Raw genomic sequence first — 16914 nt, forward strand, 5'->3', positions numbered from 1 at the left:
ACTAAGATATACCTTATTTTATGCCAAGCCTCAATACTCTAAAAATATTTAAGCTACTGAAAGCAAGTTACCTGGATCCAATAAAATTAAAATATAAATCAGTATCAGAAATATCTAGACAACTTCTTAAGTTTTTAGATATTAAATAACTCACTTCTAAATATTACCTAAGTCAAAGAAGCAATTATAAGAATTTGGAAGTAATTTTAAACAAATAATGATTAAAGCCATAACCCATAAAACTTTGTGGCCTGCAGAAAAATAAAAACTGTGATTAAAAGAAAGTTTACAGACCTTTATTTAACAGTGCTTTAAAAAAATTTACAGATTTATATATTTTTATTAGCAAGAAATAACCAAGAACAGATGAAAACTTTCTTAAATTATTAAAAGGCATTGAACAAAATCTACAGCTAATGTCAGACTTAATGGTGAATAATTGAATGCATCCTCTCTGCAATCTCAGGAAATAAATATTTATTGACAATTTATTTCACTCTTTTTATTGAATATTGTACTGGAGGTTCTAGCCAGTGCAATACCACAAGGAAAAGGAATAACTGGTAGGCAGAATTAAAAAAAAAAAACAACAAATTTTTTAAGTCTTCAAAACACATGATAATACACAGAAAAAATTCTAAGTAATATATGAAAAAAGTTGCTAGAACTAATGGGTGAATTTAATAATATGAAGGATGGAAGCTCAATATTTAAAATTTAATTTAGTTCTACATAATAACAATGGATAATAGGAATATGCAATAAAAATGGAATTTACACAAGCATCAAAAACATGAAATATTTTTTAAAAGTTATAAAACATATGAGCAATATCTGTGTCTAGAAAGCTTCAGAAAAATGATTAGTGAAATTAACAAAGACATAAATAAATGCTTGTGTGTGTATATACATATATAAACCCATTGAGATACATCTATTAAAGACATTTAATCCATAATTAACCCTCCACAACAGGAAGCACCAGGCCCAGATGGATTCACTGGTAAATTCTACTAAACATTTAAGAAATAATGTATATTAATTTTCTACAATCTCTTTCAAGAGACAGAAGCACAGGGAATACTTCTTTTTCTATAAAGCTAGATGAAAAATCCTCCACAAAATATTAGCAAATCTTATTCAACAGTGTATAAAATAATTATTTTTATACATTACTTTATAAAAACTATTTACATATTTTATACAAATTTTTTATACATTACAACCAAGTGAGGTTTACCCTAGGTGTGCAAAGGTAACTCAACACTTGAAAATCAATTCATGTAATCATCACATTGTCTAAAGGAAAAGAATCACATGAGATCATTTCAATGGATATGGAAAAGGCATTTGAAAAAATCCAGCCTGGCGCAGTGGCTCATGCGTGTAATCCTAGCACTTTGGGAAGCCAAGGTGAGTGGATGACCAGAGGTCAGGAGTTTGAGACCAGCCTGGCCAACATGGCGAAACCCTGTCTCCACTAAAAATACAAGATTAGCCGCGCATGTTGGTGGGTTCCTGTGATCCCAGCTACTCAGGAGGCTGGGGCAGGAGAATCACTTGAACCCAGGAGGTGATGGTTGCAGTGAGCTGCGATCGCAACACGGCACTCCAGCCTGGGTGACAGAGCAAGACTCTCTCTCAAAAAAGAAAAAAGAAAAAATCCAACACCCATTTCTTTTTTTGTTTGTTTTTTTTTGAGACAGAGTCTTGCTCTGCCACCAAAGCTACAGTGCAGTGGCGTGATCACAGCTCACAGCAACCTCTGCCTCCCAGGTTCAAGTGACTCTCCTTCCTCAGCCTCCCTAGTAGCTGGGATCATAGGTATGCACCACCACATCCTGTTAATTTTCATATTTTTATTAGAGACCAGGTTTTGTCATGTTGGCCAGGCTGGTCTCGAACTCCTAGCCTCAGATGATCCACCTGCCTTGGCCTTTCAAAGTGCTAGGATTACAGGTGTGAGCCACCATGCCTGGCCAACACCCACTTTGAATAATAATAATGATGGTGATACAAATTTTCAGCAAACTAAGAATGGCAGGCCATGTTCTCACCTTAATAAAGAACATCTATGTAAAAAAACCTAGGGCTAACATCATACATAGGTTTTGAAAAACTAGACCCTTTCATGCTAAGATCAGGATCAAGGCACAGATAGCTACTCCTTTCAACATCACACTACCAGTCCTAGCCAATGCAATAAGAAAAGGTATACTAGATTGGGAAAAAAGAAATGAAACTGTCTTTGTTCATACATGAAAAGATTGTCTATGTAGAAATTCTGAGAGGATTGATGAGAAAACCTTCTGGAACTAAAAAACAATTATAGCAAGGTTGCAGGATAGAAGGTAAACATACAAAAGTCATTTGCTTTCCTACATACCAGCAATGAAGGAGGGGAATGTGAAGTAAAAACAATGCCATTTACATTAGCATCCAAAACTCAAAATATTTAGATACAAATCTAGAAAAATATATACAACATCTACGTGAGAAAAACTTCAAAATTGATGAAAAAATTAATAAGAACTAAGTGAAATATTCCATGTTATGGATAGCAACACTAAATATCATTAAGACATCAGTTATTTCCAACTTGATTAATAGATTCAAGATAGATGCAAGATACTTCCAATCAAAATCCCACTTAGTTATTTTGCAAATATCGACAAACAAATTCTACAGTTTATATGGAGAGGCAAAAGACCAAGAACAGGCAACACAACACAATACTAAAAGAGAAATACAAAGTTGGAGGACTGACACTACCTGATGTCAAGACTGAACTATAAAGCTACAGTAATTAGCAGATTGTGGTATTGGCTAAAGAATAAACAAATAGAATAATGGAACAGAAAAAAGAGCACAGAAATTGATCCATATAAATAAAGTAAACTGACCTTTGACAAAAAAGCATAGGAAATACAATGAAGTAAAGACAGTCTTTTCAACGAATGGTGTTGGGACAACTGTATATGCAAATGTAAAAAAATAAATAAATCTAGACGCATAACATAATAGTTCACCAAAATTGACTTAAAATTAATAACAGACCAAAATGTAAAATACAGACCAAAATGTAAAATACACAACTATAAAACTACTTGAAGAGAACATAGGAGAAAATCTAGGTGACCTTAGCTATGGCAGTGACTTTCTAGTACAACCCCAGAGGCATGATCCATGAATAAATAATTGATAAACTGGATTTAATTAAAACTGAAAATTTCTTCTCTGTGAAAGACACTGGCAAGTATATGAAGAGATAAACCACAGATTAAAAGAAAATATTTGCAAAAGGCCTATATGATAAAGGACCAAAATATCTAAAGAACTCCTAAAACTCAACAATAATAAAATGAAGAGTCAGACTTTAAAAAGAGACAAAAACCTAAACAGACATCTCATCAAATAAGATATATGTCAAGCAAATAAGACATATGTCAAACAAACATGAGACCTGATAGTTAGGGAGGCTGTGCATCCATAAGGACAGTGGTATATTGAAAGATTCTGTACTTTCTTCTCATCTTTTCTCTGAACCTAATACTGATCTAAAAAAATTAATCCTTATATATTATTAAGGAATTGCAAATTAAAAATAAAATATTATTACACATTGATTTGAATAGTCAAAACCCAAACACTGACAACCCCAATTGAAGTAAAGATGAGGAGCCACAGAACTCTTATTCCTCGTTTGTAGAAATGCAAAATAATAGATCAGCTTTGGAGGATGAGCTGGCAGTTTCTTACAATACCACACATACTCTTACCATATAATCCAGCAATTGTGTTCCTTGGTATTTACTGAAAAGAGCTGAAAACTTATGTCCATACAAATATCTATACAGAAATATTTATGGCAGCTTAATTCATAGCTGCCAAATCTTAGAAGCAGCCAACATATCCTTCAGTAAGTATACATAAATAAACTGTGGTACAGCAGACAATAGACTATTATTCAGTGATAGAAATGAACTATCAAACCATTAAAAGACATAAAAGAATCTTAAACGCATACTAAGTGGGAAGAAAAGCCATCTGAAAAGGCTACATACTTCAAGATTCCAATTATAACACACTCTAGAAAAGGCCAAACTATAGAGACTGTAAAATAATAAGTAAAGTCAAGGATTTGGTTGGTGGTGAGGGATGATTAGGTAGAGCACAAAGGGGTTTTAGAACAGTGAACTTATTCTGTATGATACTATCAGTGGATACATGTCATTATACATTTGTTCAAACCCACATGCTACACAGCACTAATGTATACTATGAAATTTTGAGTGATGATGTGTCAATATAGATTTGTTAATTGAAACAAACATCTGAGATCTGATAGTCAGCGAGGCCGCACATCCGTAAGGACAGTGGTAAGCTGAAAGATTCTGTACTTTCTTCTCATCTTTTCTCTGAACCTAATATTGCTCTAAAAAAAAAACCCACACACACAGTTTATTTTAGAAATTCTTGAAATTAAAAATGGATAAGATCAGATTTCTGGTTCCAGCCAAAATGGAATAGCCTCAATCTTCCAAGTTCTTCCCTCTTAAAGCTAAGAAATCCTGGAAATATAATTGAAAAATAAAAATAAAAAATTCTGGAGAAATGGAAACAAGAAGGCAGACTAACCAGTGATATAAGGACTTGAGCGATGACTAGTTCAGGCCGGGCATGGTGGCTCACTCCTGCAATCCCAGCACTTTGGGAGGCCGAGGTGGGTGGATCACTTGAGGTCAAGAGTTTGAAACCAGCTTGGCCAACATGGTGAAACCCCATCTCCACTAAAAATACAAAAAAATTAGCCAGGTATGGTGGTGTGCACCTGTAATCCCAGCTATTTGGGAGGCTGAGGCAGGAGAATCTCTTGAAACCTCTGAGGCAGAGGTTACAGTGAGCTGAGATGATGCTACTGTACTCCAGCCTGGAGTGAATCTCCAGAGTGAATCTCCTGGCGTGAATCCAGCCAGAGTGAATCCCATCTCAAAATAAACAAATAAATACATATTTAAAAAAATAAAAATAAAAAATAAAAACAGTTAGTTCACTGGTTTTCTTTTGACTCCCATGCTTGTAAATGGTTTGCTGGAGAAGATAGCAACCTGGAACTACCAACAGGCACAGTGTCAACAGGGTCCAGTGTAGAGCTGAGATTGCAGTCCCTCCTTGTAGTGATGAAGCACCACCTCCATGGCAGTGAAAGTCAGCCCTGTGCTTCACCTATTCAGGATTCCAGTTAGGTACAATGAATAACATATGAAAGCAAAGTTACCAAAATAAAAATCTAAGTGGAAGGGCTCAACCACAGAATGGGGTTAGGGGAGAAAATACTGAAATGGGAGACAGCATAATAGAAATTATCCAATCTGAAAATTGAGGAAACTTACAAAAAATGTAAAGAGGAAATGACAAAAAATGTACAGAGCTTCAGGGACCTAGGGTACTATAACAAAAATTCTACCAGAAAATGACAAAAAATGCACAGAGCTTCGGGGACCTAGGGTACCATAACAAAAATTCTACCAGTGTCATTAGAATCCCAAATAGAGACGGAGGCTAGAGTTGAAAAGGTACTCACAAGAAATAGCGGGTAAAAATTTACCAAATTTGACAAAATCATAAACCTATTGATTTAAGAAGCTAGAAACTATTGAGACTACAAAGGAAACAATTACCAAAAAAAAAAAAAAAACCAGCAAAAAGCATCATAGTTCAATTTCTGAAAACTAAAGGAAATTTTTAAAATCTTGAAAGTAATGAAAGAAATGACAACTTACCCATTAGGGAAAAAAAAACAATTCAAATGACAGCAAATTTCTCATAAGAAGCCATGAAGATCAAAGGAAATGTCGTAACATAAATACGATGAAAAAAAGACCCGTAAATCTAGAATTCTATGAAAATCCACTTTAAAATATCCTTCATAAATGAAGAGATAATCAAGACATTCTCAGATCAGGAAACTAAGAGAATTTGTCTCATACAAACCTACACTAAGAAAACGACTAAATAAATTTCTCTAAACAAAAAAGGAAAAATAAAAGAGGAAGGATTGAAACACCCAGAATGAAGAAAAAACACAGAGGGGAAAGTACGGGTAATTACAAAAGTTTACCTTTTCATATTGAGTTTTCCAAATTAATTTGAAGATTGAGGCAAAAATTATTACACTTATTTCTTTGTGTTCCTTTACTTTAGCCCATTTATAATTGCCTTAAATATTTCCTCAACATATATTTAGAAACACATTAAGGTTTAGATAGTTTGCTTAACCTGGTGAAATGATGACAGTAGGCTGTGAAAAGTTACGTACATGTAATGTAATATCTAGAGTAACCACTAAAAGAGCTCTACAAGTATATATTCTTGAACCAATCCCACAGCAAAAAACTATGTTATTCTGGTAATTTATACATAAGCATGAAAAAGAAAATAAAAATTAAAAGCAAAACAAAAAATTACTTGGTAGATGTAACACCAATAGTGACGTTAAATATAAATGATATGAATAGGCAAAATTATGGATTGAGTGGATTTAAAAATTGACAAAGCTATATTCTGTTAAAAATAATTTCACATCAAAGACAATTGCCTAGGCTGGCTGAAAGCAATAATATTGAAGAAAACTTATCATGCAAACATAAATCAAAGGAAAGTAGAAATTGTTATATTAGTATCAAATAATGCAAAGATATTTATCAGAGAATGAGAAGGGCATTATATAATGATAAAGGGTATCAACCCAGCAAGACGTAATAATCCTAAATGGGTATGCCCCAAAAGACAGAACTGCAAAATACAAGAAGCAAAACCTGACAGAAGATAGTCTTTCGACTATCCTTCCCCACTGTATCCTTTTGGTGAAACTTGTGGAAAATCTGTTGACTGTATATGTTTGGATTCATTTCTGGGCTCTCTGTTCTCTTCTATTGGTCTACATGTCTGATTTTTTTTATGACAAAACCATACTGTTTTGAATATTATGTTTTTTAAATATAATTTTAAATCAGGAAGTATGATGCCTCTAACTTTTTTCCTCAGTATTGCTTTGGCTACTCGAGGTTATTTTGTGGTTCCATACAAAATTTAGCATTGTATTTTGTATTTCTGTGAAGAATGCCATTGGAATTTTGATTGGGATTGCACTGAATCTGCCTATTGCTTTGGGTAGTATGGACATTTTAGCAACATTACTCAAGAATAAAAATCAATGGCCCCATAACATAAAAGCAAACAAGCTATTGCTGATATGGAGAAGGTTTCATCAGTCTGGATAGACAATCAAACCAGCCATAACATTCCCTTAAGCCAAAGCTTAATCTGGAAAAAAGCCCTAATTTTCTTCATTTCTATGAAGCCTGAGAATGAAAAGAAAGTGAAGAAGAAAAGGGTGAAGCTAACAGAGGTTGGTTCATGAGATTTAAGAAGATACCTCCATAACAAAAATGCAAGGTGATGCAGCAAGTCCCAATACAGAAGCTGAAACAAGTGATCTGTAAGATCTAGCTAAGATAATTGATGAAGACTGCTCCACTAAACAACAGATTTTCAGTGTAGATAAAACAGCCTTCTACTGGAAGAATACACCATCTAGGACTCAGCTAGAGACTTTCATAGCTAGAGAGGGGAAATCCATGCATAGCATTTTTTAAATTGTTATTTTAGATTCAGGGGTACATGTGCTTGATTGTTACATGGGAATTACATGCATGATGCTGGGGGTTGGGCTTCTAGTGTACCCATCACTCAAATATTGGACATTGTTCCCAGTAGGTATTCTGTCCCCATCCCCCACTTTGGAGTCCCCAGAGTCTATTTTCTTCATCATTTTATGTCCAACTGTACCATTTATTTAGCTCCCACTTATAAATGAGAACATGTAATATTTTATTTTTTCACTTCTGGGTTATTCCACATAGGATAATGGCCTCCAGTTCCTCCATGTTGCTAGAGCAGACATGATTTCATTCTTTTTTATGGCTGCATAATATTCCATGGTGTATATATACCACCTTTTATTTATCCAGTGAACTGTTGGTGGACATTTAGATTGGTTCCATGACTTTGTTATGGTGAATAGTGCTGCAATAAACATACAAGTGCAGGTGTCTTTTTAAAATGATCTATATTCCTTTTTTTATCAATGTAAAATGGGTATTTAGATACCCATTAGTGAAATTGCTGGGTCAAACATCAAAAAACTAAAAATAGAACTATCATTCTACCCAATCTTAATGTCTAGCTTTAAAAGACAAGCTGACTCTCTCTTGTTAATGCTTATTACAGCTGGTGACTTTAAATTGAAGCCAATACTCAGTGACCATTCTAACAATGCTAGGGCCCTTAAGAATTAGGCTAAATCTACTTATGCCTGTGATGAGAAACGTAACAACAAAGTCTGGATGATAGTGTAACTATAATATGGTTTACTAAATATTTGAAGCTGACTGTTGAGACCTACTGTTCAGAAAAAAAAGATTCCTTTCAAAATATTACTGCTCATTGACAATGTACCTGGTCACCCAGGAGCTCTAACGGAGATGTGCAAGGAAATTAAGGCTGTTTTCCTGCCTGCGAACACAGCATCCATTCTGCAGCCCAGTCAATGAGCTATTTTGACTTTCAAGTCTTATTACTTAGGAAATACATTTTGTAAGGCTATAGCTGCCATAAATAGTGATTCCTCTGTTGGATCTGGGCAAAGTCTATTGAAAACCATATGAAAAGAATTCACCATTCTACATGTCATTAAGACCATTCACGATTCATGGAAAGAGGTTAAGATATCAACACTAACAGGAATTCAGAAAAAGTTAATTACAACCCTCATGAATGACTTTGAGGGATTCAAGACTTTAGTGGAGAAAATAACTACAGATGTGGTAGGAATGGCAAGAGAACTAGAATTAGGAGTGGAGGCTGAAGATATGACTGAATTTTTGCTATCTCATAATAAAACTTGAATGGATGAGGAGTTACTTCTCATGGATAAGCAAAGAAGTTGGTTTCCTGAGATGGAATCTACTCCTAGTAAAGATGCCGTGAATACTGTTAAAATTACAAAAAAAGAGTTTACAAAATTACATAAACTTAGTTGATAAAGCAGTGGCAGGGTTGGAGAAGATTGAGTCCAATTTTAAAATAAGTTCTACTGTGGGTAAAATGCTATCAAACAGCATTGCATACTATAGAGAAATCTTTCATGAAAGGAAGAGTCAACTGACGCAGCAAACTTCATCATTGTCTTATTTTAAGAAATTGGCACAGCCACCCCAACCTTCAACCACCACCCTGATCAGTCAGCAGCCATCAACATCAGGCAACGCCTGATTGTAACCAGCAAATGATTACAACTCACTGAAAATTCAGATGATAGTTACAATTTTTTAGTAATAAAGTATTTTAAATTAAGGTTTATACATTGTTATTTTTAGCCATAGCACTATTGCACACTTAATAAACTACAGTATATAGTATACCAAACATAAGTTTGGTATGCACTGGGATACCAGTTTGTGTGACTTACTTTAGTTTGGTAGTCTAGAACCAAACCTGCAATATCTCCAAGACACGCCTGGAACTTTCAGTCTTGAACAATCATAAGCAAAAGCATTATAAGTCAAAATAAGCAGGAAAATAACTAGAAGGAATCATGAGAGAGTTTGTGACTTGCTCTTATGTTCTATTTCTGAATCGAGTGCTAATTTTGGAGGTGTGTCTACTTTGTGAAAATTCATTGAGATATATGTGTTATTTATCAATGTAAAATGTTATTTTAGTTTAAAAAAGAAAACCTAGAAAAAATTTATTTTGGAAATTAAAGGCAAAATGTCCTCTTCCCAAAATACTTGAGCCAAAAAAGAATGATAGCATTCATTTTAAAATATTGAAAAATGAATAAAAAGCGTAGAATATGACTCAAGGAGTACTTAAAATGAAAGTTTAAAATTTTTAAACATGTTACAAAATTAGTAATTAAAAATTATTTCTAATAAAAATATTAATAATAAATATATACATACATACACCCATGTTGGTGTATATATTTATGTATATATTTCTTCATGTGTGTACACAATCATTGACATGTTTGTGTGTGTAAAATACGCATGTCAAGGAAGATATACATACATCTTGATATACATAACATACATATAATCATACATAATTTATACATAATATGTACTTACATATATTCTTATATTCTCTATATTAATAGCTATAAACAACAGTCATTTGGAATAGATACTCTGCATAGATGGTTCTTCTCAACCTTACCATGACAACTTAATTCATTATGAAGTATATATATATATGTCTTGTGCAGACATTTATGATTCCAATGCTTGCTTCTGGCTATAGTCTGAGTAAGATATAACGTGCCTAACATAAATTAATCCCATAAAGAATAAGAAAGGGGAAAGCAGCCAGTAACATTAAGGAGTTGGCTTGGCACTATCAACTAGCCTTGGAATTCTGCTGTTGAATAGAAGCACTTTTAAAGGACATCAACATAACACAGGACCACTGTGAGACAATTATGCATCAAGACAAAACCAAGACTACTTCATAATCATGTGTGAATACCAACTAAACGTAAGCCCTCCCAAGCCAAAAATAAAGAAAGATTGAATATGCCCTTATTGGGCTAGCATGAATGGCTGCTGCTTCTTAACTAATGACAGATTTAGGAATGTTCTGGTCTTCCTGTGCCCCAGATAAGACTTACTAAGATATACAATCATAGTATTATGCCTACTTCCTGACCATATGTGTGCCACAAAGGCACACATCCTAAAACTTCCCCCAAATTCCCAAAACACAAGCCAAAATCTTATAAGTACTTTAACAACCTCCTAAAGAGATGCTCCATGGCTCCCCAAGGTGTGCATTCTCCCTCACTGCAGTATGTAATAATCCTCACTAGTTCAATTGCAAGCTCGCAATGGTCTTTGGCAAGAAGGCATTGATAGCAGGAAATAAACACATACTAACTGAGGTCAGCTCTCCCCAACTGGAGAGTTGTTTCCCAGTGTTGAACCAACAATGGCACTATGGCTTCCATATGTATACTTAGATAAAACAGAAGGTTTGAAACTTTCTTCATAGTTCTTGTAATATCCTAAAATTTAAGCCATTGTTTTATGGAACAGAAGAATATATTTCAAACGATCTATATGACAAAGAGTTAATAGCCAAAATGTCAAAAGGACCTTCTACAACTTAACAGCCAAAAACAAAACAAATGACCTGATTAAACAATGGGCAAAGGACCTGAATTAAACTTCTGTCCAAATAAAACATACAAATGACCATCAGGTATAAGAAATAGTACTCAATATCATTAATCATCAGAAAAATGCAGGATCAAAACCACAGTGAAATATCACCTCACAGCTATTATAATGGGTTTTGTTAAAAAAAAAAAAAAAACCCACACCCACAAACAAAAGCAAAAGGTAACAAGCACTGGCAAAGATGTGGAGAAGTTGGAATCTTTGTACACTATTGGTGGGAATGGAGAATGGTGCAGCCATTATGAAAACCAGTATGGAGGTTCCACAAAAAATTAAAAATAGAACTACCATATGATCCAGCAATGCAACTTCTGGCTACATATCCAAAAAAATTAAAGCCATGAAATTGAAGAGATATCTGCAGCCCCATGTTAATTCCAACATTATTCACAATATTCGTGGTTTGGAAGCAACCCAAATGTTCAATGACATGAATGCATAAAGAAAATGTGGCATATAAACATATTGGAACACTATTTAGCTTCAAAAAAGAAGGAAATCCTATTTGGGATATGAATGAACCCACAGAACATTATGCTATGTTAAATAAGACAGTCACAGAACGACAAGCACTATATGATTCCACTTACTTATATGAGGAATCTAAAATAGCTAAAATAGGTGGGTGTGGTGGCTAATGCCTGTAATGCCAGCACTTTGGGAGGCCGAGTCTGGTGTATCACTTTAGTTCAGGAGTTCAAGACCAGCTTGGCCAACATGGGGAAACTCCATCTCTACTAAAAAAATACAAAATTATCCAGGTGTGGTGGCATGCACCTGTAATCCCAGCCACTCAGGAGGGTGAAGAACAAGAATTGCTTGAGCCCAGGAGGCAGAGGTTGCAGTGAGCCAAGATCACACCACTGCACTCCAGCCTGGGCAACAGAGCAAAACTCCATCTCAAACAAATAAATAAAATAAAACAGTTGAAATCATAAAAGCAGAGAATAGAACAGTGGTTGCCAGGGGTCCGGATCGAGAGAAATTGGGAATTATTGCTCTATGAATACAAAGTTCCAGTAATGAAAGATGAATAAGTTCTAGAGATATGCTGTATAACATAGTACCTATAGTTAACCATACACCATTGTGCACTTGAAAATATGTTAAGAGAATCATTCTCATGTTCAGCATTCTTAGCACAAAACACAAAACAAAAGTATGCAAGGACATTTTTGGAGGTGATGGATATGTTTAGTACATCGACTGTGGTCATGATATCATGGGTGTATGCATATATTCAAACTCAGGAAAATGTCTACATTAGATATGTGCAATTTTTATATCAATTATAACTCAATAAAGTTTTAAAAACATGAAAATAATACCCTATACAATAAAATATAGCTTCAAGAATTCCATATAAATAATACCAAAAGTGTAGACAACGACTGAATACTGCATGTCTCTCATAGTAAAACTATTTCATCAAGCCCTGCGTAGTTGCTATATGCTTCTTGACAAGTAGTAAGAAATTTGAAGTTTACAGTGATTATGCAATGACAATGTACAATAGTAGTAAATCTGGGGAAAAAACAGAATGGATAGATAAATAGATAGATGATATAGATAGATAGATAGATGATAGATAGATAGATAGATAGATAGATAGATAGATAGATAGATAGATAGATAGATAGTTGGTTTTTTGTTTGTTTGTTTTTTGTTTTTAAGAGATGAAGTCTTGCTCTGTCATCCAGGCTGGAGTACAGTGACACAATCACAGCTGACTGCAGCCTCCAACTGCTGGGCTCAAGGGGTACTCCCACCTCAGCCTCCAGAACAGCTGGGACTACAGGCACACGCCACCACACCCAGTTAAGTTATTTTTGTAGAGATGGGGTCTCACCAACTTGCCCAAGCCGGCCTCAAACTCCTAGGCTCAAGCGGTCCTCCAACCTTGGGATCCCAAAGTGTTGGGATGGGATTGTGTTGGCAGAAAATAACTTATGCAAATAATTCTTCAACAGAAAGCAGCTTACTGTAGTGGAAATGGAGTTATAAATTAAAGATTAGACTCTACATGCTAACACAGATTTGCTGCCATTAATATTTTTTAATCCTCTGTCTTTTAAAAAGAATATATGTAATAAATAATCCTATTTCAGAAGGATAATGTGATAATTAAGATTTATATATGAAAGTCCTTTCCAACTTCTCTAAAAGAAAGTATTCATTTTATTGTGATTCCCAAACATAATTTGACATATACTTTATTATAATTGTTCACTAATAGAACATAACCATGGTAGGTCCCAATATTGTGTGCCAAAATAGAATTAATAGATTAATCTTTTCCTTACTCATAATTTTAAAATCACTCTTTCAACCTGAAACATTTTCAGAGTTGACATATATTGTGCCCATTTTGACTGCATAGAAATATAAACCCCTATATTGTGACTTCCAGTTTGTAAAATAAAACATTTTAAATCTGTCAATCTCAGGTATTTCAGTCAAGAAAACATACAAGACGGAATGCCTTCAGTTTGATCAGTTTTTAATCTAGCAGGCAGGTTAGTAATTTTCCAACTTCTTTTTCCAGTTAATATTTACTTATTGTAATATTTTTCATCATAATAGGGCAAATGTGATATTTTTATTTTTTCTTTGCTTTTTTAAAATTTCTTTGTACATTACGTGCTATTAAGACTGATGCTTGTGGGTCAAATTTTGCATGTCTAAATTTTACTTATGACAAATTTCTACGTCATTTACTGGACAATATAAAATTTGTTAATTTGTTGGCTGAACCATGGTCATGAATATTTTATATTGATTTCTTTTTCCTACCAGTTTGATTGCTGAGCATTTCTTGGAAATTGTGAACAAGTAGTATGTTAAGAAGAGATGAAGAGAAAAGACAGGGAAATAAGCAGCAGAAATGGGGGAACAAGAGGATTAAAACACGGTAGGAGACAAAATAGCACAGGCAAAATATTATGATTTGGCGATGAATACAAATTAGTATGATCTGACTTAATGTAAGGGTAAATAAAAATTGCCATAAAGCTTTAAATATAGAATAAATATTCCTCATCATTTACCTTCCTCTCTGAAACTTCACTGTCATTTGACTTAATCTTCCGTGGAACTGTGACATGCAGAAATATTCCTTCAGAACCTGCAGTAAGAAAACGTGTTTGTTTTTGTCTTTGTTTTGCATCAACAATTGTCTCAGTCAAGCATGGGTTCTTATCCCGGACTGCACGGTGGCGCCTAAAATTTTAAGTAAAAGTTTTCGCAAGTGCTCACACTCTTTCTAGTCCACAAATTTCACTACATAATCAACAGCACATTGAAAATGGCTAAGACACAAAAAAAGAAAAAAAAATTAGACATTGCAGTTCTACAGGCCCCTCTGGTTCCGTTTTAGAATCGATGAGAGACTTGCTTCCTCAGGACTCTGAGGAGTTCGCTGAAGGCAGTTAGTACTCCATCATCTCCACCCTCCTTCACAGAGTGGGAAGATGCCAGAAGACGCACTGCGTGTGGGCCACTGAGACCATGGGCGCTGATGCAGAGCGCTAACAGGTCCTCCGCTAAGGCCTTTAGTTCCCCCTGGCCTGGCGTGGAAAGGTGTCCCTGACACACCGGAAGCACCGGCATGGGATCCCAGAAGGGAGCGGGGGAGGGTCCCAGAATGACAAGAAACTGCTCCCAGGAAGAGCCCAGCCCCGCTATAAAGTCGAAGAAGAAAGGGGAGGCTCCCATGGACTTACCTTCGTGGGCTTGCAGCCTTCCAAGCTCAGTGAGGAGGGCGAGGAGAAGGAACATGGCTCAGCCAGAGAGCAGGAGGCACAGCCAAGGACAGAGACCGTTGAGCGGCGCTGAGCTCGCGGGCAGGCTCTCGGCCACCGGGCGCCTGGGCCAGGGAGGACCCTGTGCTGCCCCAGGACCCTGGGGGTCAGGTCTGAGGAGCTCTGAGAGCTGGGCCACTTCCGCAGGGCGGGGAGGGGAAATGCCAGATGCAAGCATAGGTGTTTGCACAAAATTTGTTGCAGAGACGTTTAAGTTGTTTAAAGCCCTCAGTAGTTACATTGGGGTAAATAAGCTAGATTTTCCTTTTTAGTGAGGTTTTCTTTAGTGAGGTTGGTAATTTTGTTTCTCCATATCAGAGTTTTATGGCAGGTTTTATTTACTAAGGTGGAGGAGAAAGAAGAAAAGGGAAATGACAGCTATTATTACTAGCTATTATTACTAACAATTTTCTACATGCTACTGCTGACTTAAATATCTTTGCAAATACGGAAAAATCAAGAAAATTGAACTTTTTAATGCTGGTACAATTTCACCATTATTCGTGATACCAAGATACGGAATCAACCTAAGTGTCAATGAGGAATGAGTAAATAAGCAAAATGTGGTAAATATACACAGTGGAATAGTATACAGCCTTAACGAAGGAAATTCATTTGCAACAACAGGGATGGAACCAGAGAACGTTATGCTAAGGGAAATATGCCAGGCACAGAAAGACAAATACTGTATGATCTCATTTGAATGTGGAATCTAATAAAGTCTATCTTATAGAAGGATGATTACCAGAGGCTAGGGAAGGTGGGATGAGGGATGGGGAAAGGGAAAATGTTGATCTAAAGGTACAAAGTATGAGTCAGACTGAAAGAATAAGTTTTAATGATCTCTTGCACTACATGGTGATCACAGTTAACAATAATGCATATTTCAAAATTGCTAAAATTTATTTTCAATGTTCTTACCACAAAGAAATGATAAATTGATGAGGAGATGGGTATGTTAACTAGCTTGATTGAAGCATTCTATAATGTATACATAGATCAAAACATCATGCTGTACCCTATAAATACACAAAATTATTTGAAATAAACTTGCAAAAAAGAAAATGGAGTTGATCCCACTAAGACCATCAAAAATAACTTTTCTTCAACTGTGTATTTTTCTCATAAAACTACATTATAATCAGTGGAGGAAAGAGAAAGGAAAGCTTTAATATTTAGTGTTATTTTTGCAAATAAAGAGAATTCAAGAAAATGGAACTTTATATTGAAAAGACAATCAGAAAGCACTTTACTTCAACTGTGTACCTTGCTTACTACACAAGATTAAAATATAGTGTTCTAAGGGAAAAGAAAACCTTTACAATGCAATCTGACTGTTTTGTTAACAGTAACTCTAAACTCTAAGTAAGAAACTGTGGAGACAGGAAGGGCAGCAAGCAAGGGGAGAGAGAAAAATTGAGACCACTGTAGAAGACTATGCAACTGCCTCCCTTAACTTTTTGAAAAATATCTTAAATGGCACATGTCCAAAACCCAACCCATCTATCACACTCAAGCCTTTTACTCCAGTACCCCCTATTTCAGGGATGAATGAATTGTGTCAAAATATGTGTGCAAAAATTGTGTGCAAAAATAAAACTGATCGGGGCTGGGCATGATGGCTCATGCCTGTAATCCCAGCACTTTGGGAGACCAAGATGGGTGGATCACCTGAGGTCAGGAGTTTGAGACCAGCCTGGCCAACATGGTGAAACTCCATCTCTACTAAAAATACAAAATTACCCTGGTGTGGTGGTGGGCGCCTATAATCCCAGCCACTTGGAAGGCTGAGGCAGGAGAATTGCTTGAAC

General features: G+C 35.4%; 1 protein-coding gene across 2 annotated transcripts in view; it reads right to left on the bottom strand.

Annotated features, from left to right (window-relative positions):
- The window catches only part of ADAM18 (ADAM metallopeptidase domain 18), a 158146-nt gene extending 142638 nt beyond the window's left edge, over positions 1-15508 (bottom strand). The window contains exons 1-2 of one of the 2 annotated variants that reach the window (XM_019032000.3): positions 15026-15508; positions 14351-14427 (exon numbers count right to left, since the gene is read on the bottom strand). In XM_019032000.3, coding sequence (XP_018887545.3) covers positions 14351-14427; positions 15026-15080 — 132 coding nt within the window. In that variant the 5' untranslated portion in view covers positions 15081-15508. Of the gene's footprint in view, positions 1-13152; positions 13280-14350; positions 14428-15025 lie in introns of those variants that run through there. The other variant, XM_055348950.2, reaches the window with a different exon arrangement.
- Between the last annotated feature and the right edge of the window lie 1406 nt (positions 15509-16914).

The sequence above is a fragment of the Gorilla gorilla genome, chromosome 7 (assembly GCF_029281585.2).
Source record: "Gorilla gorilla gorilla isolate KB3781 chromosome 7, NHGRI_mGorGor1-v2.1_pri, whole genome shotgun sequence".
Lineage (NCBI taxonomy): Eukaryota > Metazoa > Chordata > Mammalia > Primates > Hominidae > Gorilla > Gorilla gorilla.